We start from the raw sequence: 27399 nt of genomic DNA on the forward strand, positions 1-27399 counted from the left end.
AGAAGGCTTACTATCAATTAGTCAAAACATATTTCAACACAAATAAACTGTGAAAGAAGCTATGGCTGAAAAGCAGTTTTAAATAACTGAACAATACTGGGGTTTTTCCCCTAGAGCCAATTCACACAGCCATAAACTGGTTTTTTCCCCCTAGCACATGCAGCAATATCTTTTGAGCTAAATGTAATGTGCACATGTTGAACTGATTGTGGATCACTTTCTGCATACAACAAGAGTAAGCAGGAATCCTATGTGCACAATGGCAACAATGAATTGTAGTAGTAAATTCACACGTATTAACTGCACAGAAAAGGTGTGCATTGCAAACATGTGAGAGAAGGTTGTGGGGTCATGATAGCTAGCCCTGACCGCAATACACACAGTCCCATTGGCTGCATGTTCATATTGTGGCTCATACTGAAACAAGGCCAATTATGATAATCTGAACCACGTAGTTTTCTGCAGAGGACAGCCACTTTTGTGAGCTGTGGGCCCTCGGTTTTTTCATTATTAACATTTTGTTTCCATGAGATCCTAAGAGATGAAGTGTGGTTTAAAAGCATATTCAATCAATCGGTTGTGATGTTATAAGCTTAACATTTTACTAAAAGATTTCCTCAAGTAACAATATCTTTATGACTATCTCTCCGATGCTATACAGTGGTACCTCGGGATGCAAACGGGATCCATTCCGGAGCCCCGTTCGCATCCCAAACGGAACGTAAGACGCGACAGCACTTCTGCACGTGCACGGGTCACGTTTCGCCGCTTGCGCGCATGACATCATTTTGACCGTCTGCACAACCCGGAAGTAACGCGTTCCGAAACAAATATATATATACACATATCTATATATTAAGATGAAAATAATACTGAAATACAGATAACATATGAAATGTGAAAGGAAGTGTTGTGAGAGTGATGGAAGTCTATTACTATTATTTTGTAAAATAGTGTTTATTGTATAGAAATATTATACTTTTCTTTACTCTTTTACTGTACTTTTCTTTGCATTTTTTCTTCTTTATTTTTTTCTTTTTTTGATATTATTCTTTATGTATGGCTTGGTAGCGATGTATTTACTTTGTAATAAAAATTATAAAATAAATAAATAATCTGAAATAGAGGGATATGTGCTTCATCAAGGGAAGTTCTCGATTTTTTAATGTTCTTCTAATTTTTCTAAGGGTCACACTAGATGTTACTTCCACTGCATGGTTAGGAACCACGCCAGGGTTAGTATATACAGTCATACCTCAGGTCGCGAACGTGATCCGTGCGGGAGGCATGTTCACAACCCGCAGCGTTCGCAACCTGCAGCGCACGATTCGGCGCTTCTGCGCATGACGTCATTTTGCGCTTCTGTGCATGTGCGAGCGCCGAAACCCAGAAGCAACCAGTTCCAGTACTTCCAGGTTCAGTGTGGTTTGCAACCCGAAAACGCGCAACCCGCAGCGTTCGTAACCCAAGGTATGACTGTACTGTATATGGCTAGATTTTTACTGGGACTGCAGTGCTGGGTGGGGGTGACACAGTTAAGCCTTCTGTCACCAGGTCAATTTCTACAAAAAATCCCCGCCCCAAGACAATTAGCTTAGTGAAGGGGGAGTAACAATTGCCACCAATGGCATTTTCCACATGATTCTGGCTGAGGGTTAAACCTCATGTGCCTGTATGATGGGGTCCTGACGAACATCTTGCTCCCCCCGCCCCGTTAAAATGTGCCTAGTATTAACTTTTAAAATCCCAATAAGCTTGCTAAATTACACAATAAAATGACGTTGAGTGTAATCTAGAGGCAAATTTGGCATTTCCCCTCCATAACATCTCTGTTCTGGCCCAGATTCTGTTGCCAGTCAACTTAGAATAATGTCGACAATTAACAACTGGCACAGATTTCTTTTTGATCTACTACCCTGACTCAAAGTGCATTCAATAGGCTCCCCTCTGTGAACCTGGAAAGTTAATTTGTTTTGTACCAATCCTTACAAGAACACCCCAAAGAATGCTCCACATTCCAACTACTGAATTAGTAGAGGCTTATTAACATCCACTCCAACTTCTGCCAGGTTCCCCTTTTGCTGGCACACAGCATTGTGCTGTGACTCAACAGGGTTCTTGTTTACATTGATGTGGGTCGAGTTCAACTTGCCTTTTGTCCTATGAGTCACATTAATCCAATAGTCTTCCTCTATTTCTGACCCATAGTGGTACAATTTACTTGAGTATGTTTTTCATCTCTTATGTGTACTGCAACTATATTATCTGAGACTTGTAATAATGAATCGCTGTCTCCTGAAATAATTGGATATGTTTACCGGTCCCTTTACCTTTTTACCTTGTTCCACAGAGTTAAAATACAATGCACTGTTAAGTTCATTCTATAACAGATATTATTCACTTAAAGCTGATTCATGTGTTTACATTTGAGTGATAAGATCCTTGAATAGTGGTTTTGCCAGATCCTTTTCACGTGAGCAAGCAGTTTATACATTTCCCTGAAAACTTCCTCTTCTGAAAATTGTTACCATGTCAGATGGGTTTATTTGATGTGATCACTAATGATTTTCATTCTGGAATGTTGTTTCAGAGACATGTCTCTAAATGTGAAAATGAGATGCTGTAATCTCACAACTTTACCATCTCAAATAAGCACACCAAATGCGAAAATGAAGTGATGAAGACACCATAACTTAGTTCACATGTCACACTAAGCTAACACATGGCTTAGAGCAAACACATGGGCTTCGGGATCTTAGATCACAGCTGATTCGCTTCACCCTGGTCATTTTGCTGCTGCATCAGGCTGAACTAAGCCATGGTTTGGAATACACTTTTGATCTGAACTCAGTTTAAATAGAGATTATTCACATCCTTTTTATAACTGCATAGCACAAATATCTTATTAAGTTTATGCCTTGCTTGTGCTGTTCTGTTTACAAGCTACACTCTCCACAATACTAATAAAGATTTTAAATTACTTGGTACCAATTAACAGCCTACTGGGTGAAATGTTCTTTTAAACCAAGGCACCTGCATACAAATTTTCCGCTTCATCACACAGGAGATGATCTATAAAGCAAAGAGTTTTTCTTATGAAATGACCTCTTATCTGCAAAGACCACTATGCTAAAAAAAAGGGGGGGGGAGCGTTTGGGCAACATCCAGCCAAAGTCAAGCACATGCATTTCAATTGTAGATACATGCAGTCCAGTGTATATGTATCCATAGGAACATAGGAAGTTGCCTGATACCAAATCAGACCATTGGTTAGAGGCAGATTTAGGGCACCACGACTGGTTCCACCACACTGGGCGCCTAGGGGATAACATTGCCTAGGACAATGTTACTATGAAGTAGTGAATAAAGCAGATTGGAGGCGAGAGGTGTGCGCCAAATTTTGGGCTGACAAAGGGTGCCACTGACATTTGAAATAATAATAATAATAAATGTTATTTATATCCCGCCCTCCCCAGCCGAAACCAGGCTCAGGGCGGCTAACAACAATCAAATAATCAAACAATCAAATAATCCAACATTCTAAAAACATTTCATTATAAAAATTGAAAGATCAAAGTCCGCCCCTGCATTGGTTCATCTAGGTAAAAGGTAAAGGTAAAGGACCCTGGATGGTTAAGTCCAGTCAAAGACAACTATGGGGTTGTGATGCTCATCTCACTTTCAGGCCGAAGGAGCTTTCCGGGTCAAAGCAGATGCTCTACCAGTAAACTACATCCCTCCCTGATAAGAGTAACTGCAGTGTTAAGCATGGGTTTGCCTCTCCTGTTGAAAGAAATGGGAATTAAAGTGATTAAGTTTGGCTGGATCAGGTCCATTCTGAATTGTCAAATCAAGCTCCTCCAATATTATTTCCTCTTTTTCTCCAAAACTGTCTAATTTTCACCCATTAGCATCAAGTTTTATTCTCTTTAGGAGCACAAACAACACAGGCTGCTACTCACAGTTTCCATAGCAACAACTACTGCGTGAAAGCAAAAATCATTTTCTTGGTCAGATCACAGACTTTGTGAGTCATTTATTTCTGTTTTACACCTAACTCAGCAGAGGGGGAAACTAGTGCCAATTCTGAAGACAACTGACTTGTTTCCGACTGCCCTCCCCCCCCCCCAATGTCACACTAATTGAACAGCAAAACAAAAGCTGTAAACTTTCGAAGAATATGTGATATCTTGTTTAAAAATATCCTGGCTAGTGTCCTTAAAATTGTTTGATTCCAACCCTCCCCCCCACACTTATATGAAGGATTATTTAAACTTGAAATATCTAAGCATATTGCATTTGTGAGCTCAGCAGAAAGATATCAGACCTGTGTCAATTCTCTGATTTCATGCTGTTTTTGTAACAGGATTATTTTTGCAGTTCCTGAGAACAAAAATGGTTTCCAAAGGATGCTGTTGAATCAAAGAATACATACTGTGAGGTGAAAGACATGCTGAGCTACCATAAGTTGAACATGTGTCAGACATCAATGCACTTGAGGGGGAAAAGATAACTAAATGATATCTATCCTTAACATTAAAAACCACAAAATGAAGAGGAAACCCATCGATTGTAAAATAAATGGGGGGAAATACACTGTATATAAATCTTCCTGAGAGTAATAATACAAAACAATTCAGTTAAAGAACATAATTTATTTTATTTTATGGCATTTATATCCCACCTTTCCTCCAAGGAACTCAAGGCGGTATATGTTACAATATAGAAGCAATGCAGCCGCGAGCTGCTAGCTTGAAAACATCACATGATGGAATGTTGGGACTGTTCCGTGGGAAACAGAGGGACAGTCAATTCACAGGGCAATGCACCGGAATTAGCTCAGAGTGTAATATGAGCTCTTCCTTTTGCTCTTGTACAGGAAATACAGGAAGTGTTTGTCTCTCGACTGCTGGAGCTTGAAGAGAGCAGTCATGCTTCTGTAATGCTGCAAAGACAGAAATAAAGGAATGTAAATACGTTTCTATCTATCTCTTTCCCCTGCCCAGTGGGGCAGGAAAGAGGGTGTGTGTTCTTCTCACGCCGAGAAGAATCGCCTATCGCGGCCTAGCCTGTATCCTGCTGGGGAATGCAGACAGGGAGGTCAACAGGAGATCAAGCCGGGTGCCTGGAGAGTTGCCAGTTTCTCCTGATAAAGGCTTGATTTCCGACAGTATACACGCTACTGTTCCTCATTTTATCCTCACAACAACCCTGTGAGGTAGGTTAGGCTGAGAGGCAGAGACTGGTCCATGGCCCCCCCAGTAAGCTACATGTTTGAGTGAGGATACAAACCCTGGTCTTGCAGGTCCTAGTGAGGCACTCTGACCACTAAACCACCACTGGTTTACTGTGAAAATATATTTCAAAATAATCATTGGATGTTTTAAGAACACTGTGCCAGTCACTCACATATTTCAGCCTGTGTCTTATCCATGGAGTATCACTTAATCTTAAATAATCCAAAATTTACAAATTAGAAAAAAACTATTATCCTTTCTATTTGAAACTATATCCATGTAAGATGATAGCACTATACAGGAAGAATATTGTTTTTATAAGAGCAGCTTCAGGCTCCTTAAGAAATGTTGGCAGAACTGAATTCACAGTCACTTCTGCATTCTTCATAATATTTGAAGGGGAACTTAGACATCTCCTTCTGAGATGCAGGAGCTCCCCAGCGCAGTGAGGAAGATGTTCTGTTTCAGACATCAGACAGAAATGCTGCAAGACAAATGTAGTTGTGTGTCGAGGACACCCCCCCCAGGACATTCCCCCCCCCAAAAGACACAGCTCACACAATTTTTGTTTTAGTTTTTTGGCATAATTTTGGCCACAACTTTATTGATTACAGCATGTGAGTGGTTGCTTAAGCATTGGTTAGTGACTATCTGTTCCCACTTAGAGGTAGGAACAGAACTGACAACTGCAAGCCTGCGGAAGTCAGTAAGGGTAAACATTTTTGGGGAGAGAACAGAGCTGGGTGCCAGACCCTCACCTCTCCCCAAATGCTCCCAGGGGCTCTTGCGTGGCCCTAGCCCCTTGCCATGGGTTCGGACAAGAGCATGGCGAACCCCTGGATTCCTTTAACGGAATACCCTTGCAGCAGCAGCATTGGAGGGGCCGGCACAGCCAACCACATCCCCTCCACCAACCAAAATTAACCAATGCCTAACCGCAACCTTACAAGTTGTAACGATTTGCTACGCAGTAGGCAAAAACCAAATGGCACCAGCCAATCAGCCAAATGATAAAATTCCTACCAGGCCCCTGCTCCAAAGCAGATGACCCCATGACAGGCATAGCAAGGTCAGCACAAATAACCCTAAATATAGGGAGGGTGGGTGGGTGATCCGATGAGCGCAGCAAAAAGAGGAAGCTCAACACTGCGTGCAGGGAATAAATAGCACCCCAAACAGTCAATCAACTTTGCAACCTTAAATTCTCCCCAGCAACAATTGGAGGTGCCCTATCAGATTCGTGGCCATCCATACTAACCTGCCCAGCAACAGGGGATGTCATGGTTGCCCCCGCCGCAACACGTGCTCTCCATGAAGGAGAACCCGCTTTGTGATACAAGCTGTTGAATCTTCCTTTAATGTCCAAAGCGGCTTGCAGGTATTAATGAAAGCATGAGAGATGTCAAAAATGTTCATGGGGGAGGCAGGGGAGACTCAAAGCCGTAGCTCATGAGACAAAGATTTCTGAAGTACTGGGAAAAGTCATGATAAGAAAACACCATTTTTTTGCAATGTAGAGGTGATTTTTCATCAAAATAACAATAGAGGAAGGCTTAATGAACCCCTTCCCATGTTGTGTGTCCCCATAAAAATTATCCCACCACCTGTAATTAAATAAAGAAAAACCAAGGAGCTGATTGCAAGTGATGAAATTGGTGTTATTGTGTAGGCATAGGTACCTAGGCAGAGAGATGCTGTCCAGATTCTGTAGAACAGCAGAAACAACTAACCATAACACCGTTTGTGTGACAGCATGATTCATAATGTGACACCTCTGGGGGGCTTCACCCAGGGGGCTTCAAGGGCATTAGCTGCTATTTGCAACCTCTCCCCCAAAATTCAACAAAGCTTTTCTGTAGGCACTGCTCCTTGTTCATTTTCACAGCATAATATACTCTTCTGAGAAACTGGTCATTGCAGTAGATTGCTCCAGAACTACATAATCACTAATTTACTAGTGTGGCAATCATCTTGGCTGTGAGTCTTGGAAGACCTGCTCCCTGCCTTGAATGCTTTTTTTCCCACCTGGCCTGGGAGGGGAGGGCCCTGACTGACTCCAGCTACAAAATCTGAGGCTGCTGAAGAGGCCAGAGACCATCTTGGCTTTTCTTCATGCGGACACAGGACGTCAAGCCTGAGCTTCCACAGCCACCAGCCACCACAAACCACGATTAACAGGATTAGTAGCAGCAGCAGCAGTTTATGTTCTATGCATATGATATTTTGTTCTCCTGCTAATTGTGCTGTTTTAAATGTACATTCTATATTTGACTTCCTTTAGTGTGTTTTTTTGAAGATAATTTTTTGGTTAACTTTGCTGCGCTGATTGTGCATTCTGCACTTGACCTCCTTTGTAATGTTTTATTTTGAAATCTTTAAGATAACATTTTAGTTTCCTGTTCATTGTCTTGCTTTGAATGCATACTGTTTTTTACTTTCTTCTGTAATACCTTATTCTGCATTGTTTTATTGATGTTTTAATGTAGGCTGTAAACCGATACGAGATTTCACACACCCCCTCCGAAAAATATGAAGCAGTATAGAAATGAAATAAAAAGAAAAAAGAAAGAAAAGAATGAGACAAGTCAATTGTTTCTGTTTTTCCATTTGCACTTTTGTTCGAGAACTGTGGGCGTTGAATAAAGAAAGAAAGAAATAGATAAAGAAAGAAAGAATGAAAACACAGAGCACTGCTCGGAGGTGCTATTTCTTCCTCTGAGTGAATGCAGTTATTTTTCATTAGCAATGCAGCATATACTTTGGAAGTGCCCAGAAGCTGTATATTACATTACTGCTATCAAATGCTACAGGTTATTCTAAGCCAAGCAGTGCAGCTACCATCCCATACTTGCAGCCTACAGTACAGGAACAGTTTGATCATTTGATAATCTCATTGTACAGTTTGGCCTTCATGTAATGTGTACGAACAATATATTATCTAATAACTATGTAATTACATATCAGGAGAATTGATACTGACACAAGCAAAAATTTCACTGGTGCAAATAATCAAAGATAGGTAGCTGAAAGTAAATGTTTAATTAGGAAATGAGATAGTAAGAGCTTTGCAAATTAATCCAATTAGACAAATCATATACTAAGTCCATTTTCACATGAGACCTAAAATGCACATATGAGCGTCTCTTGTGTGCTGGAGAAACCAAAAGCTAACTTGCAATCATTTTGTTCTGGAAGGAGAGTGTTGCATGGGATTAACTTTAATTAAACTTGCTTGTGTTTCAATTGCTTTCTGCTCTAGTTGTCTGATCTGCTGGATTTGAGAGGGCTGCTTCCTCTGAATTGCTGTGCAGCAAAAAACAATATGATCACTGTAATAGTCATACAGCATATTGAATGATGTTACTGCAATAGTTACTTAAAAGTCCAAGAAATGATTACGGAAAGTATACTATGTTGATTATTACTGCATATCTTTGATTGACTAAGTGTCTGAGAGTAAAAGCGTGTATTTTTGTTATTGAGCCTCCAGCAGACAATTTTCTGCCTACAAATATCTGAAGATCTACTGCCTTATAGCTGACATTTATTAGTCTTTATGGTAGCTTCCACCAACCTGGTACCCTCCAGATGCTATGGACTACATATTGTTATTAAATTTGTGCACTTCCCTTCATCCGAAGATCAAAGGGCGATTCACAACAAAAAACTACATGAGAACACAAAATACATAATAAAAGAAACAAACAAAAAATAATCCCCCTCACACAAACTCATTTAAGAGGCCATAGAATGGTCAATCAGTCAAATGCCTGGTTGTAAAGAAACATTTTTGCCTGGCACCTAAATATAGGTAATGAAAGTGCCAGGCGAGCCTGTGGCCTTCCTATAGCTAATGGGAACTGTAGTCTGAAATATCCAGAAGGCATCAGGTTGCTCAAGTCTGCTTTAAGGCAGCAGACTAATCATGGCTATTCCACTGGAAATACTTGGAAAGAGCTTCAGTTAAAAAGAAATGACGTTTTCATTTTTAGCCTTTTTGTAAATATAGAGATGTCAGACTCATACACTGTACGCATCAGATTCCAAGTTCAGTCCTCAGCACCCTCAATTAAGAGGATCTCAGGCAGTAAGACTGGGAAATGACCTCAGGGCGCCCCTCAGAACTTTGGGACTACAACTCCCATTACCTCCAACCAGCAACTTGTGCCTTAGGACTATGCACTTGTTTAGGAAAGGTTGTAAAGTCAATGCCCAACATATGCAAGCACCAATGAACACCAACACAAGGTGAGAGAGGGCTGACAAGTGTGACTCTGTTACTGCACCATGCACTCACTTGACAAGATTTATCTAAATCTGAATATAGGCATGGCACATTAATATCTTTAGCACCCCCACTGAGTTGAATTCTGTTCGAATTTTTCATACTGAGCTTGAGCACCTCCCCCGATCCTTATACAGTGGTGCCTCGCAAGACGAAATTAATTCGTTCTGTGAGTTTTTTCGTCTTGTGAATTTTTCGTCTTGCGAAGCGCAGTTTCCCAAAGTCTTCAAAATCACCAAAGTCTTCAAAAACCTCAAAAAAGGCTACCACACCGCGTGCTATGAGTTGCTCCTCGAAGTCACCCTGGGTATTAACGGTTTTAAGAAAAAGGAAACAAACTTGCAAGACATTTTCGTTTTTCGTCTTGCGAAGCAACTCAAAAAACGAAAAACTCGTTCGTCTTGCGAGGTACCACTGTACAACCAAAATGCCCTCTTTAAAAAACAACAACAGAACAAAGGGGATTTTTGTGTCAGATTATTTCTTCCCATTCTGTATAATCAAATACCCAAGTCTTATCAACATCTTTTTACTGTATACAGGACTTGACTTTTCCAGATTTCCCTCCTATAAGGAGACATGCTTTAATTGACTGATGCCAATTAAAATCATTCCAGTTTCTTCTGGCACACAAGATTTCAGTGCCTGTGTTCCACTTTGCTTATTAAAAACTGGTGTGAAAAGCGACACACAGGCTTCACCTACAAAACTGGCAGCACTGCTGATTACTTCACATAAAAGCATTGCCATTAAAAACAGCCTGCAGATAACAGAACCTGTTAGCGAAATATGTATGCATGTATATCAAGATGAAATCTATTTCAGGGTAAGTTTTGTTTATTTTTCTCCTTTTCACTCTTTACTTTGTTATCTTATTCAAGATGACGAGATACCTTTCATTTAGTTCATGTTGCTAGGAAACAGAACATCATGTTGGAGAACAAATGCCAACAACAGAATCAAATAATTTCCCCCCTCCCGCCCCTATGCACACCTACACACCTGCCCAGAGTTTGCATTACTTCCCAATATTTCTTCTTATCATAAATAAGAGCACATAGATTAAAGCAGGAAAAGACAATGGCCCCAATTCAGTGAACAGTGATCTGTGCATGGTTTTGGCATATGGCTTACTTATGCGGCACTGCACATAAAGGACTACTGCTGTGTGGCCCAGAGTCAGACATCCATGAACACAGCAGCATGAACACACCTAATATAGTACTTGGGGTGCCATTCATGTCAGGAGCAACTGCCCTTAGATGCAAACTGGGGCCCAGTAGGCTTGGAGTGTCTCCTTGCCAATTAGGTTTTGCTGCAGCAGTGTAGCGATGAGCAGCTACAGGGTGTTGCGTGGAATATGCTAACATCCAAAGAGATTTTAGCATATTCATTTGGACCACAGAATTCTAGCATGGATATCAGGGTGAGGTGTGTTGAAGCCGTAGAATTCTGCAAAAGAAAATAGAGGTAGAAGACTGGATTTCTCACAGTGAAATGCTAAGCATTTACACTTGGAAGTAAATTTGTCTAAATTCAGTGGAACTTACTATTGAGCCTCTTATTATTGTGTTAATGACTGCAGCCTTAAGAACCAAAATCAGATCTACCCCCTTACCCCAATACCCAAGTACAGAAATTTGGTACACATCATAAAGAATATGTGCACATTTTCTAATTCATTCAAGATGTTATCTTCAGGAAATATTAGCTCTGTCCGTCTCCCCTACGCATCCTGTCCACAGACATAATTGATTTGATTTGCACTTTAAATGTCTGAATTACATGAACTAGAAAGCTGGATTTCCATGGCTAAGATACATAATTTCTTAGCAATGTTTCATATTTCATCAGACACCATTAAGCAATAACAATATAGCAAAAGTCAACAGCAGCCCCACTCAATGTCAAAACTATTGTGTGGCAGTGGTAGGAAGGAGGAAACAAAGGGACATCCACTATGTGTTTTAGAACTGGAAACCACAGAGGGAAATTGGTTTCAGAAGCGTAGAACTCCATGCAAAGTCAAATCAGCCTGAACAGATTGCTTCATTGCCCATTGGTAGAGATAATGGAGAAAAGGCAGTGAAGCACAAAACAGGTAACATAGTTGAACTCATTGTCTCTAATACTGCTATGGGCCAAGTGGAACAGATTGTATAACTGAGGGCATCAGGTGGGATCTGCATGGGGATGTGGCCAAAAAAAAAGGTCTTTCCATGGCACGTGGTCCATGAACCTACTGTAATGTCTGCGAATATGCAGCTGCCCACTTATTAAGCCACGAGTCTTGACATACCTCAATCTCCCAGCTGTTCCTGGGAATGCGGATTGGGGACAGAGAAATTCTCAAAGTGACGGAGCAAGTTGTTTTGCAAGTATTTGCGAACGTCATTGCCGAAACAGAGAAAGGCTTGCCACAGGGAAGCCACTTTAGCAGCGCCCCTGCAGCAAATGAAATATGCTCCATGCTGAGACACAAATCACCCCCAAAGCAAGCGTATATTTAGCAATCGTCCTGATTTGTTTTCACAAAATGTGCACGGAGGATAGATGACATCACCATCAAGTGGTGGTTATCCTGCACTTTCCACTGTAGTTTTCTGTTACTTTTTCTACCACAGAAGGATGGGGAGGGTGATACAAGATCACTCTTTAGTTATTTGCTATATACTGCACTATCTCAGCAGCATAGCATCTGCTTTACAACCGGAAGGTCTCAGATTCAATCCATAGCATCACTAGGTAGGAAAAGACTCTCTGTCTAAACATCTGGAAAGCTACTGCTAGTCAGCATGGACAATACTGAGCTAAATGGACTCAGTATAAGGCAGCTTCCTATGTCCCTAAATGCTCACCAATATATGAGACAGTTTGCAAATATCTCATAGCAAATTTCCACCCATAAACCAGTTTTGGCAAGCTTCAGAGCGGATTATTCACATCAATAATTCATGCCAGCATTTAATATCCTTCTAAACAGTGCAGTTTATTATGGCAAAAATGATTCATATGGGCAGCTAATACAAATCCAATTTGCTTTTATCTATATAGTCCTGTTCCCAAATGGGACAAACAATGCCCTATGTGGCAGATTTCTTTTGAGGATAAATGAGGAAGTCGAATATTGTTCTATACCATCAGTCTGATTTCCATGAAGTTAAGAGAAATTAAATTAAATGTATTTGGAAAATCATAATAGGCAATGCTTTCAGACACAGTGAGATCAATCCATAATCTTTACAATTCTCAATGATGCTTTTTTGATGCTCTGTTTTGAGAAAGCACTCTGCTATCATTTAGAGCTCCCTATTGACTACTAAAATGTGGTATTCGTGACTGCTGCCTGCCATACATTGTCTCTGCAACGATCCTGTATTACACTGTGGTTAAGACTCATTACACATAATTTGCTGCATGCAAAAGGCACAGAAAAAACAAACAAAATGTCCTAAAGGTTAAAGCAGTAGTTTTCAACCAGTGTGCCATGGCACCCTGGGGTGCCTTGAATGGTGGTCAGGGGTCCGCGGGCAACACTGGCCTCCATTCCTCTTTCCTTCCCTCCCTCCTCTGATACCGTTTCATGTCTCTGCCTCCCAAAGCGTTGCATGGCTGTTTGTTGCTGCAGCCCTGGCTACAAGCTCCTTAGGCAAATGGTGCCTCTGGGGCCTGCCAGGGCTGCTGGTTGCCAGGAGCTGAGGCAGCCTCAGAGTAAGCAAGCTAGTGTGTGAGGAAGCCCAGCCAGCCAGTTAGCCAGCCTTTGCTGTTAGGAATGGACAGATAAGTGGGAGGCCAGGCAGACAGACGCTGCATTGGCCTTTCTTGTGCTTTCTGTGTGTAAGGCCTGCCTATGAGCTGAGTGCCCGGTGCTGAAGGAGAGCCTTTCTGCCATGCAGGCCCAGTAGCACCCAGTGCTGCCACCCAGCGTAAGGTTCTAGCCTCACATTCACCTTTGCCCAGTCTCCGTTGGGTAACTAAGGCGGGGAGCTTCCTCTTCCCAGGCCCCAGGCGTGAGGAGGCATCTCTCTTTGGGGCAGGGAAGACAGCTCAGTCCCCAGGGGCGACAGTAGCGGCTATCAGAGGACTCCCAAGGAGAGGGGAGAGGAGAGGAGGCTGAGGGAAAACTCCACAAGGGAGGGTGTTCAAAAAAGGGTGGGAGGCTGCCAGCTCTGCAGGCAAGGGGGTAAGATAACTGGGCTCCTGAGCCCCGCAGGGGTGCCACAGAAAGACTGTAGTTGGTCAAGGGAGCTGTGGACTCAAAAAGGTTGAAAACCTCTGGGTTAAAGGACAACAACGTTAGAGGGTCAGCACACCATGCCATTTGAAGGAGATTAGTATTTTGCAATATTTTCTACATTTTGCATAGCCTAGTAAGGCTGGACAGTTGCCCAGAGCAGTCCTTGGAAGTTTGATGGGTTGACTGATCTGAGTCCCTGACCTGGCACAATCTGCAATCCCCACTGCTCAGCAAACTAATGGTGAATGAAGGATTGCAGAGCTGAGCAGCAGATTCCCACTAGCAGGCACGGTGTGCTATCTGAATGCAATGTTTCACTTCATCCAGGCAGGAGGACCCTGCTCAGGGCTCATCCACACTCAATTTGTCCTGTGATTTCTATGAGTCCAAGAGGTTTTTCTTTTGTCCCACCACTTTGCCCAGGAAAACCCGCTATCAGGTTTTCTGCGAATTAATGTTTGTTCTGATTCAGCAGTAAGCAGTGAATTTTCTCAGGGAAAGGCTTGGGACAAAAGAGAAACCGATAAATCGCAGGACAAATGGACACAACTCCAGTCCCTTGAGCATTTGGGTGGAATTTCTGCTAGCCAAACTAAATACAGTGGTACCTTGGTTTGCATACGTTTTGGTTTACAAACATGTCAAACCCGGAAGTGTGTGTCCCGGTTTGCAACCTTTTTTTGGGATTACAACCCATTTTATTTTTTTTGGATTACGAACAAATTTATTTTGGAGGCCCCATTGGCGAAAGCGCCCCTTGGGTTACAACCTGTTTGGGTTTACAAACAAACCTCCAGAACAGATTATGGTTGTAAACCAAGGTACCACTGTACAACATAGGAGAACCATAATTAGGATCTCACCTTTTAAAAATAGTTCAGAACTCCTGAGAGACATTAACGGGTTGAGGCAAAAGGTGCTGAGAAAAGGAGTGCTAACCCCACTTCCCAATACCATTTTCCTGATCTAAATCCCCACCCCCACCCCCGTTGCTGGTTGACCTGCATACTGGTACCATGCAAATACAAACCCAAAGAGTGCTCACCAATGCTTCCTCCTCATCCTGGAAAAAAAGTGACAGGGTTTAACCCTGGGCCATTATTGTTCAATGTCTTTATAAACGGCTTGAACTGAGGAAATGAGGGGACGCTCATCAAATTTGCAGACGACACCAAACTGAGAGGGGTAACTAATACCTCCAAAGATAGATTCAGGATTCAGACTGGTGAACAGGGTCCAAACTAACAAAATGAATTTCAGCAGAGGCAAATGCAAGGTTCTGCACCTACACAGGTATAATCAGATGCACAAATATAGGATGGGGGACACCAGGCTTGACAGCAGTATATGTAAAAATTATCTAGGAGACTTTGTAAGCTGCATCAACTGAAGTATAATGTAGAAGAGAAGTAATAGTACTTCTCTATTATGCCTTGGTCAGGCCTCACCTGGAGTACTGTGTCCAGTTCTGGACACTGCAGTTTGAGAAAGGATATTGACAATCTGGAACATGAGCAGAGGAGAGTAACTAAGATGATAAAGGGTCTGGAAACCAAGCCTTATGAGGAACAGTGGAGGGAGCTAAGTATGTTTAACCTGGAGAAAAGAAGACAGAGCAGTCTTCAAATATCTGAAGGGTTGTCACACAATTGACATCCCAATTTTAGTATTTTTTAATTGGAAGCAATTCCCATTGCTTCTGAAATAACTTCCACATAAGTGCTTTGGAAGACAGTTTGTAATTCTCACAAGGAACGCCCAAGCTCTATTTCTATTATCAGAGAAACTAGTTTTCACACAAAAATAGCCTCTGGCAAGAAAAAACTATATGGCCTCAGGTATCGCAGCTGTTGGCAGGAAAGTGAAAACCAAAATATGTCAACTGCGGCTTAAGTAAGGTATCTGTCACCAGTTCTTCTTAGCTGAGACAAAATTATGCTGACCTGTATAGATTCTTTTATTCTGGGCCTCTATCTGTATCATGCTCAGTAGAAATCAGTTACACTGGAAACAAGGCTAGGAATACAACTGGAAGAAAAGCTTAAGTTGCCAGATATTAAAAATCACACGGAAGATTCAAAGCCTGTCTTCTTCTTTGGTGATCACTCGTAGCCAAGTAAGATTGTCTTCCATAAACACGGTTTTAAAAGTGAGTCCGTAAGTGACTGTGGAGGCCAATTCTGGATCCACACATCCTTCCACAGTGGGGACATTGGTTTCCGGGCGGGAGTTGATCACGGTGTGGATTTGCCAAGCGTGCCTTCCTCTTAGCACGTTTCTCCCTTGCGTCCTGAGTTCAAATGTCTTCAAAGCCTTTGGTAAAGGCTGTTCTCCAACTGGAGCACTCGCAGGCCAGTGTTTCCCAGTTGTCAGTGCTTATACTACATTTTTTTTAGATTTGCCTTGAGACAGTCTTTAAACCTCTTTTGTTGACCACTTTTCATTGCGCTTTTCATTTTTAAGTTCAGAATAGAGTAGTTGCTTTGGAAGACGATCATCAGGCATCCGCACAACATGACCAGTCCAACGAAGAGGATGTTGAAGAATCATTGCTTCAACACTGGTGATCTTTGCTTCTTCTAGTACACTGATATTAGTTCGCCTGTCTTCCCAAGTGATGTGTAAAAATTTTCAGAGACACCGTTGATGGAATCTTTCGAGCAGATGGCGTTTATAAGTGGTCCATGTTTCAGAGGCATATAGTAAGGTTGGCAGTACAATAGCTTTGTAAACAAGCATTTTGGTTTACCTGTGAATGTTCCAGTCCTGTAGCTGGGTATTCAGATGATTTGATGGATTATTTTTACACTTTTTCTGACTATGGACAGAAAGTCAAATCAGTATTGTGAAATTCTAGGGGTGAGAAAGAAAACATTGTTTCTTGGCCTTCACTGCCTCTTCAGGGTTGCTAGATCACAACGCTGAAGCCTGAACTGACAGAATTCCCACCAGGGTCTGGACTCTAAAGCAGCTGTCCCCAATCTGATGCCCTCCAGCTGATTTGGACTGCTGGGACCAATAGGTGTTAGAATATAGAACTGCTGAAGAGCACCAGGTTGGAAAAGGCTCTTGTAGACCTAGCAACCCTATACCCTTCCCTGCCCTCTTCCTTCCTACCAATTGTGTACAGGCCACCCTGTCTATGGGCCCAACATGTAGTTTTGCCCCAGTCACACTTTCTCCTTCCTGTCTCCTTCCTTCAACTTTATGTCCCCACTCCCACCCCAATAAGTCTGCTTCTCAGGCCACTGCAAACTTTATCCAGTAACCTAACTTCTCTAGTACTCTGGTGTCACCCATTCCAAAGCATACAACCCCACCTTCATCTTACCCAGGGGGGGCCCTACCATTGGACAGAGTGAGGTTGTCTCAGGCAGCCAGTTTTTAGTGTTATGAAAGGGCAGCAAATGATTTATTTATTTATTAAAGGTTGTGGGAGTTTCTTCCTTGGGTTCCAAAATAGCTTGGCCAACATAGGTATTTTGCATGTCCCTTGACTGGGGGTGAACATGAGTCAGGCAGCAAAGCATTTTGGACCAGCCCTGAGCACTGTGATGAGAGCCTCTCCTCTCCTTGGCCTCAGCTGCCTCCTGTCTCCTCTGCCCTTTTCTGCAACCCTCTTCCACCTACCCATCCTTCCTCAGGCATCTAGACAAAGTTAGTTTGCTCAGTTAATATGGGGGATATAGATATAGCAGTTGCATTTTGGTGTTTCCCGTTTATTTGTTTTTGTATTTTTCAATATCCTTTGGCGGGGGGAGAAGTCTCACTTTGAAAATACAGTTATAGCACCACTGTTTATATAGACTGACAAAAGGCTTATGAGTTACCTGGTAGGAGGAGGCGGTACCTCTCTGCACTGCTTGCCTTAATTTCAAAGCAGCTCCTGCTTCCCTTGCCTGTTTCCATTAGCTGTTTCCTGGGCAAAGTCTTCAAACATCAATGTTGATTCAAAAGGAAATAGCTGGTGTGGGAGCAACCTAGGTTATTTCTCCCACATATGATTTTTACAGAGTTGGGGCAATATGCAATACACTCGTTCCATTAAGACAAGGATTCCAGGTTCTGCAATAATATCTCGCCCGTCTCTTCCCCGTGTGTGCACCCTGCTCCCCTACCCAAATTTGCTCCAGAGGGTTGAGGGGAAACCCAGAACAGATTTAGGGGACATGTGGGGGGAGAAGAGAAGATATCCTGTTGCACAGGTGGAGATCCAGGTTACCTAGTACTACTGTGGATATAACCCATAGTATCTAAACAAAAGACATCTCAGCTCCAGGGGCAATAAGAGGGCAAGACAGGAGAGTTATGTAACCTGGGCCTCATCCTCAAGGAGGACTCAAATTGAAACACTTGTTACTTTTTAGGCATTTGATAAGTTTTGCAATTTGTTTTTATATGCATTTGACCAAAATGTGACTTCAGCTAGAGAAGCAATTCTTAAGTAAATAAGAATTTCAAAATATGTGTTTTTCTGGGTACCTTAGTTGATTTTTGTTTTGTCTTGTTGTCATTTTTATATTAACTGTGGCTGGAGAACTCAAAAGCTGGAAATGGCCCAGACCTTCTCAGCTCATAGCTTAGGTTTCCAACTACTACACTACTAGAGGTCAACAAACAATATATCTGTGTGGCTGTTTCCTGATATATCAGGGAGAATAATTACATTCCTAGCCATCTTGCCTCCGTTCTTCTTTCTTGATAATTCTGTATTTTGGCCAGCTCCATTCCTGGACTTCCAGCAATGTACATAGCGCAGACTAAATGCCTACTTCCGTCTCTTTTCCTCTATAAGACAGCAAATTTAATCATATTCCTGCATCCTCGTATCCCATGACTGCCCCACAGTGGTGTTAATGATTACCATGCGTAATCCAGAAGCACATAGTTATTACTGCATTAGACACTGACACATAATTCTTATATACATGGCATTAAATTCTGCACATTTTTATTGTCAAAAGGAGGTCCTTTCTTGGCCATCCTTTCATTAATGAGTGAATACAATTCAGAAGTGCCTTTCAATAGAATATTGGACAAGACATCTCTGGTGAAGCACATGAGGAAAGTGTTCCCATAGCAACAGAAAGCCAGGAAAGATCGCAGAATTCCTTTCTTTAACCCCCACTTCCTTTAGATTGTCTTTCACAATAGATGCTTCTAATCTAGAGAATCAAAAGAAGTTTATTGTTATTCAGGATTTTCTTCAGCAAGAAGCTTTGAGAGTGATGGAAATGGATCTTTATCTCAGCCAGTCCCTGATCTTATCTAGGCAATTCCTATGTTCTTAACTAGTTAGTGAGGAAGCTAGCGACAAAGCTCGTTAAAAATCATGTTATAATCTGAATTATGTGGCTATGAAGGGGGTTTGACTAGAAGACCCTTGGGGTACATTCCAACTCCACAATTCTATGATTCTATTAATGTAGTATTCAGTATAGATTAAGCCAGAGAGTTCAGAGTGGAATTCTGTATCAATGTGACTCTCTTGAACAAAGCAAGGGAGAAAATTAGGGTAAAATACATAGCTGGTCTTAAGCATGCTCGGGTCTTGTTCTTGGTACAGGAACCAGAAGTTCAAGAAAAAGGAAACACAACCAGAACACTCTCTCACATATTGCACTCAGGGCCACATTAATTAGTTAATCATTTGAATAAAAAAAAACATTTAGCAAAATGAATGGAGATTATATGAAACAGCAACAATATGAAACAGTCAACTAAAATGAGAAATTCTAGATGAGTGTTCATAACAGTCTCTTGCAGCAAAACCAGCACTACCTTTTGGCACATGAATGTCTTACAAATTTATTGTGGCGCGACCTTTCGTTGGCAAGAGCCTGCGTCATCAGATGAAGGAAGCTTGCAGGACAACAAATTTGTTTGTCTTTTTAAGATGCCACACAACCTTCTTGTGTGACGTTATGCTCGAAAACCAATATGACCCTTGACCAATGTGAGCCTTGCAATGGTCTCAGAGAAACCAGAATATTTAGCATAGCCTGCAATCATTCACCACCTCAATGTGCCCTTTTACAGATAATGGTACAAAACTCTGATGATGTCTCTTTCTTGCCTGGATCAAGAATAGAGAGGGTTCTGCGAGTATGTGTAAAAACTATCCAGACTACAAAGGTAAACTTTACATTAACTGCACCACTCACTGCCTCTAGCCCTGGCTAGCACTGGCATGTGGCCCCAAAAATAGTCAGGGGGGGGACATAGGAAAAGCCTGCTAGATCAGGCCAATGGCCCATCTAGTCCAGCATCCTATCCTCATAGTGGTTAACCAAATGCCTGTGGGAAATCCACAAACACAGTCTCCTCTCCTATAGCTTCCAGCAATGGTTGTTCAGAAGTATTACTACCTCCCAACATGGAGGCAGAGCATAGCCATCATGGCTAGTAGCCATTTATATCCTTATCCCCCAAGAATCTGTCCAATTCTCTTTTTAAGCCATCCAAATTGGTAGCCATCAATGCCTCCTGTGGCAGCAAGTTCCCCAGTTTAACTATGTGCTACGTGAAAAAGAACTTTTATTTTATCTGTCTTGAATCTTCTAGAATTCAGCTTCATTGGAAGTCCACGAGTTCTAGTGTTATGAAAGAGAGAGAGAAAACTTTTCTTAATCTACTTTCTCCATGCCATGCTAAATTTCTATCATGTCACCTTTTCTCTAAACTAAAAAAATCGCAAATGCCATAAGCTTTCCTCACAACGGAGTTGCTCTGACCCCTAGATCATTTTGGTTACTCCTTTCTAAAGCTTTTCCATCTCTACAATTGTCCAAAAGGAAACACAAACCCTGGTAAGCACGCCTGGTACCCCTGGAATCATGCTCAGAGATTGGGGTGGCATGTAACAATATTAAGGAATCCAACTTATACAGTACAGTGGACGTTACTGTACAGGTAACATAACTTTCGGGTTGCAAACACGGCAAACCGGAAGTGTATAATTCCGGGTTGCGAACGTACGCACAAAACGCTCTGCGCACCGCGCACATGTGCAGAAACGCTCTATCGCGCCACACGCATGCGCAGACATGGTGCCTCTAGGTGTGGACTTTTCGGAGTACATACGGACCCCCAGAATGAATTACATTCATACCCAGAGGGTCCACTGTACCAGTCAGTAAAACAGTTTTTAATAAATTCACAAACCACAATATTTATTTTGGTTTGAAAATCTGTGAAAACTCCAAATAACTGCATTAGAGAGTAAAAAAAAAAAGTTTTGGATGTTTGCATAAACTTACACCTTAAATAAAAAAGTAAATACAATGGTTTACGCCAAATATTACCTAAAAACGAAGAAACTGTGGCATTCTTCAGGAGCCAGTTCAATTAATCTACAATATCCACAGGATTTTAAAATGTTCATGGGGAGGAGGGAGGTCATTATTCAGCAAGAGATCGCCATATACCAAAATAGGTGTTCCCAAGTGGCTCGCACATATTTAATATTTAATATGCATAAGGCTGGCGCTGCATGGAGAGAGAAATGGCACTCAATACCTAAGGGTGTGTCTAGGATGCTCCCGCAGAGCGTACACGTTGCTAAACACATTATCAGTACAGTCAATTATAAACACTCATGGGGGCTAGGGGCGGGAGGAAATTCCAGCCACCCACTTTCCCCTGACCTCATAAGAGATAATCAGAGCCACATATATGTTCATTGGGGAAGATCATCTTAACGCAAGAGTCAGTCTGCTGCTGCCCATAAATTTCTCTCTAGTGGAGCTATAGTACATGAGACTGGTGTAGCAGGTTGACTTTGAACAGGGATTCTCCTGTTGAAACCACAGGGGTAGTCTTGAGAAGCCATTATCCCTCAACCTACATCCCTCCAAATGTACCAAAAAGTACTGGACTTGCAAAGATTTAGGCTGTAATTCTACACAACGTTAGCCTGCTTAAATCCCACTGCCTTTGAGTGAACTTAAAAAGTTGAATTCTGCAACTGTAGGCCTTACCCATTGTTTTACCCAATTATGTTTCTTATTTCAGTGAAAACATTCAAACCCATTTTTGCACAACCTTACAGGGGGAGGGACAGGGTTGAGGTTCAACAAGCTATTTTGTACAACGCAAAGTAGAGCATTTTGTTTAACGTAAAGGTGCACTTATATAATTGTCCCAAACATTATCACAATAAAGTATTCCTTTGTACTGAAGAACCAAGAGTACACAAACATATTTCTTCTTCGGTTTGCGTTCTTAAAAAAATTATTCTCAAAAAAACCCCCACACATGTGCTTACGTCAAGGAAAACTGACACATATTCAATCAATACCAACTTGTCACACGCCTAAAGTTTATTACTATTGTTATGTATTTATTATACCTCGGCCTTTTTCCCTGAGGGGACTCAAGGCAGCTGGAAGTGCAGCACCCAATGTTTTTATCTTAAGAGATAATGCAACAAAGCGGAATTGCCCTTCCTGCTGGTTTGCTAAAGGAAAAGCCCCAGTAATTCAGTTTTGGTTAGCTTTGGTTCTGGTGTCACCCCCTGCGCACCAAGGTAGAAAAGAAGCCCACAGCCAGGAAAAACCAACAACCTGCCTCTGTGGTTTTTGCTTACCTAGCAGAGAGCCTATAAAGATGATAACTTGCACCGCGGTGGTAAAATGTCGGTAGGTCTGCTCGTCCCGATGTGCCTCCCCTGGCGAAGTCCCGTTGCCGTGGGCGCTTCTGTCGATCCCCGCGATTTGCGCGCTGGACGCGTTCAAAGCGCTGGCGACGGCGTGGTAGGGCCCGCGCTCGCTCGCGTTGACGGAAGCCCAGCTGGCGTTGGACCCCATGGCGAGGGGTCTCTTTCCTGGGCCGCCTTACCTAGCAAGCCCCCCGCGCGGGTCCCGCGCTCCTCACCGAAGGAAGCAGGCGGCCGGCAGGAGCCGCCTCTGTCCGCACGGCAGGCTGCTCCATAGGATCGCTGGACCTGGGGAAGAAGCGCGTCTCGCTTTTCATGCCCGGTGTCTTAGCAAGGGGCTGCCTTCACGGCGCAATGGGGAAGAGGAGAAGCGAAGCTGCTTGTAGCTCCGTGGTTGCCCCATCTGCCTTTACCCCTGTCCATCCTCAGCGTGTCACAAACATAAGCCCGAGCGACATGCGCGCCATGCTCCTGCTCCGGGGGTCGCACCGCGCTTGCATCCAAAAGGGAAACACCAGCTCTAACCCAGTTGGTGCTGCGCCTTCCAGTGCCAAGGTTTTGCTTCGCGTTCACATCTTTGCACAGGGAAGCGGCATCTCTCTGCCTTAGGCATCCTCACAGGCAGGTGCCGTTTGGGTGTTCAGCAAGCCCCAAACTCCCATGTGGGGATGTTGTTTCTCATTTGAATTATGCCACAGTTCTCTTCGGAACACAGCGGCCGAATAGCGCTTGGGGGAACGCGGCCTCCTTTTGCATTGGCATAGCTCTGCGCCGCTCGACAGGCTGCAGAATGAGCAGCGAGCAACTCTCGTCTGCCTCCTTTGCACCTCGCTGCCGTTTTTCATAGAGAGAGCCAGAAAGAGAGAGCGGGTCATGTGACGCTCAGCTGTGGTAGGGGAGGGGCAGGTTTGTTTTTGTGTGTGTGTGGCAGCCATCTTGCTTTTTGGGAGCTGTCAGTTCAATGTCTGAGGAAAACCCAAGGGCGGGGGGATCGTCTTCAGAATTCAGAAAGTTTATGCAAGTTCCTTAAATAGCAGTGCACGTGAAAAGGGAGGGATATGTAATTCATAACGTTACATTTAGTTGGTTTTTTCAAAAGGAGGGGTTTGTGTGTTTAAATACAATATAGGTGTCTTAGAATACTTCACACTTTCTGGACTAACCCCCCCTTGCAAAACACATACACCAAAAGCCTTTTAAATATTGCACTTGCAAAATAGGTCATGCATTGTCTAATGTGGATATTGACCTCCACAGTTTTATTTTTGCAATTGACTACTAGCAGCATGTAGGCGATAACCTCCAACTACAACTAGAAAACTCTCAGACTTTTCCAACAGTATATTGTTCTCCGAATGAATAGAGGTGCTAGGGATATCCCTGAAGTTTTCCTTTGGATGAGAGCACTAGATACTTAAGATGTCTTGGAAGGTTTGTTTTGTTTCCAGATATGCCTGCATAACATAGTGGAAGCAAACAAGAACCCCTATAACATAGCAGATACCCAGATATCTTGTGCAGTACCCCTTCTCCCACTGCACCCTAGAATCCAGCTAACTAACTAGAAAATTATAGATCGCTGCTGTTTCTCTCCTAGTTTAAAATATGAACTGCTTTTTGCTGTATCTTTGTGCCTACTCTAGGGTTCAATCGCTGATGGGTATTTCATTCTTAAAACTCCATTAGATATATTCTGAGCTATCAGGATTTCATTATCGTGCTCTAAGTTCCCAAGCAACCATCTGGCTTTGCAAAAGTGATATGTCAGAACTGCTGAAGAACAATGGCTCCATTCACATCTCAAACAGGCAGCTGAGAAGGAAACCATGAGAAGGTCCCAGAGAATCAGTAGAGGTGCACTCCTCTGTTACTCCTGGCATAGATCATTCAGGAGGAGGACTACTAATTTCTGTCCCTAAGATGGTCAAGAAGCCAAATTTAAATGAACCAAGATGATCAGCACCATCCAAGAATGTCCAGAGCTAAGTCATGCAAAATGTACACTGACCTTTGCTAATTGTCACAAAGTGGGGCAAATCTAATATGAAGGAATCAAAATGGTAGCTCTCAGAAATAATGTGAAACTATCGTGCATCCATAACATTTGTATGGGAATACTGTATATAGAGCAATAATAGTATAATCTAGAAATATTTACACTAGGAAAAATGAAATATCTTAAGTCTTAGAAAATAATTTAAGCCAGGCAACTTTAATTTAGTTTTCTATGGGGCTTTTTTTAAAATCAAAAGAAATTTCAGTAGCTGCCATATAATGCCATCATTTATTTTCCCACTTCAGTTACGACATGCTTAGTGGTTGAAAGATCTGCAATGGCTATTGCATTAAAATGTTAATTTAATAAAGGTAAATACTTTTGTCGTTAGAAATGTGTACTAAATGACAATGAACCCGTATGCTATCCAGAAGTGAGGGGGTGGGTTCCTGTGGTGATGGGTCCCCAACCCTTCCCTCGAATCAATCAAGAGCTGTCTTCTCCAACCTGCTGCCTTCCAAATATTGGACTACCACTGCCCTAATGAACAAGAGCCAGTAGTTAGGGAGGATGGCAGTGTAGTAGTCCAACAAACATCTGGAGGGCACCAGCTTGGAGAAAGGCGATCTATGAAGGCGACGGTTTCTTTACAGTATTTGCATGCTAGTTACTGGGCTGTGCAGAGCAGAGACCTGAAGAAGGGCTATGAAGGAAGCTCTTAGTTTTGTTTTGCAAACTGCAACGGGAGGTGGGGCCGGCGTGGTAACTCCAGGGCCACGGCCCAGCAGCGCCTTCCCCGGGCTTCCTCTCGCGCTGCCGCAACGGACAGCCGCGGTGTTTGGTGGGGCCTGCAAAGCAGGGCGGGAATAGCAGGCCGCGCGGTTCCGCCCACCGCGGCGGCTGCGGCCTGGCTCGGCGAAGTGCAGCCGGCCTCCCTGGGGGGGTTTCGCTTTCCACCCCCCCACCCCTCCCCGAGCGGACATGGCCCAGGTGAGGGGCCTGTGGCAGCCGCGGGGGGAGGCTGCCGAGGCGTCCCCGGAGCAGCCCGAGAGCTACCAGCTTCGCCAGGAGAACGAGCTGCAAGTGCTGGAATCTATCTACGGGCGGGACTTCCAGGACTTGCGCCACGGCAAGCCGTGGAAGGTAAAAGGCTGGCCTCTCGCGGGCAGTTTCCTGCACGGTCGGCTTCTCATCTCGGGGCGGGGGGCGAGAGGCAGGGCCTTTGCCTGACCAGCCTCACAGAACTTGCTGCCTTATAGCGTTTCCTAAGGTGGTTTCCTCAGCGTTTCTCGCTCGGCATCCGTTCCGTATTTTAAGAACCGAGGCCCTGCCTTCACTTTTCGATGCCCGGGGAGGCTTAACATCCGTGTTCCTCTGAATGCAAAAGCAACCAGCGCCTGCAGTGTGCTTCGGAAGGCATGCCAAGGGCAGGGCAGAAATTCCCTCTGACTGTGCACCACTCATTTTATTGGTAACGGGTCATAACAGTTGCGTTGGAGGTGACACGTCCTTACCTTTTAATGATTGCAGTGTAAACACAAAGTGTGCGTCATCATGGAAGGCTTACGGTTAGGAGCAGAGGAAGTTGGCTTATGTCAAGTTAGATCCTTGGTCCCCTCTAGCTCAGTGTCGTCTATGCTGGTTGCCAAAAGCTCTCCATCTTTCCCACCTGGGGATACCTGGGAATTGAACCTGGGACCTCTTGCATGCAAAACATGTGATCTGCCAGCAAGCCACCGCCCTTTCCCAGTTGTTTTCTTGTTTTGTTAGAGGCCTGTTATTCTTTATATTACTTGCACCCGCAAATTTCAGCTGGCTAACAAAAGTCAGTCACAACTTCTGGACCATTAGTGCTATGCCTTAAATCTTAAAAACATTTTAAATAGTTTAGCAAATAATGCGTGTTAATACTGCAAGCCCTGAGTTTATTGTCTCGTCTCGCCTTATCAATGTTCCATAAGATGACAGTTTTTGACTAATTATGCTTTGGAGATGTCTGGCCACATCACATAGTGTATCCACACGTTCAGTATTGGAGTTTTTCTCAGAATCTTCTCCGAACTCGGATTATCACATAGTTTCACAATTTGTGATTTACCAAATTTAATGTAGTCTCATCGGTGAGCTCTTGTGCATTAGGAGACATGTCAGTCATCTAGAAAGCATAGTCACTGTCACAGGCAGGCAGCAAAAGCAGGAAATTAATTGAAATCCTGGTTGGCAATCATTCAGGGTTGGTGGGCTGTATCCAGATTTGCATCTCACAAGTTGTGCAGAGAAAAACAGGTTTTGGAACCTGCCTGTTCCTGAAATTCAACCTTGAGTAACTACTCTGGGGCAGGGGGGAACTGCCTTGTGAATGCAGCCGAGGGTTATCATTGTTGGTGTCTCTACACTGATAACGTTAAGCAAACATGTCTAGTGTGCACAGCCTGAGATACCTCAAAATATGGTTATTATTAGCCATCATTTGCTTTCTCCCCAAGTGAGCAGTGATATAATAAGTATCCAAGGGAATTGTCATTTTCTGCTCCTCCCAAGTGCCCCTGTTAAACTGTGAAGCATCTTGTATGTACTAAAGTGAACACTAATAATTTCTCTTGTGTGCTGTTATGTTAGGCATAATTAGAAGGGTTATTATTCATGCTGGTTTCCCCAAAGGCTATGTTCCCAACCCCATGACATTTGTGTGTGACACTTGAAACACGTGTTTTTTTAACATAATCTGCTCATGCTTTTCCTTGAATGCAAACGCCCAAGTTATTAAACTACTATTACATGTCAAAACAAAAAAAATCCTTCCAGTAGCACCTTAAAGACCAACTAAGTTAGTTCTTGGTATGAGCTTTCGTGTGCAAGCACACTTCTTCAGATACACATGTATCTGAAGAATACAGATGTGTATCTGAAGAAGATGTGTATCTGAAGAAGTGTGCTTGCACACGAATATGTGTATCTGAAGAAGTGTGCTTGCACACGAAAGCTCAT

At 43.0% G+C, this 27399-nt stretch overlaps 2 protein-coding genes across 3 annotated transcripts in view; one reads left to right on the top strand and one right to left on the bottom strand.

The window, feature by feature from the left end:
* Nucleotides 1-26241, bottom strand: part of GPR176 (G protein-coupled receptor 176) — a 31877-nt gene extending 5636 nt beyond the window's left edge. The window contains exon 1 of one of the 2 annotated variants that reach the window (XM_080997226.1): nt 25926-26241. Coding sequence is in view for 1 of the 2 variants with exons in the window: in XM_080997225.1 (XP_080853351.1) it covers nt 22347-22566 (220 nt within the window). In the remaining variant the exon portion in view is untranslated. Of the gene's footprint in view, nt 1-22346; nt 23942-25925 lie in introns of those variants that run through there. The other variant, XM_080997225.1, reaches the window with a different exon arrangement.
* The window catches only part of EIF2AK4 (eukaryotic translation initiation factor 2 alpha kinase 4), a 46803-nt gene continuing 44693 nt past the window's right edge, over nt 25290-27399 (top strand). The window contains exon 1 of the mRNA XM_080996385.1: nt 25290-25554. Coding sequence (XP_080852511.1) covers nt 25393-25554 — 162 coding nt within the window. The 5' untranslated portion in view covers nt 25290-25392. The remainder of the gene's footprint in view (nt 25555-27399) is intronic.

This window comes from Podarcis pityusensis, assembly GCF_964106645.2.
Source record: "Podarcis pityusensis genome assembly, chromosome: 1".
Lineage (NCBI taxonomy): Eukaryota > Metazoa > Chordata > Lepidosauria > Squamata > Lacertidae > Podarcis > Podarcis pityusensis.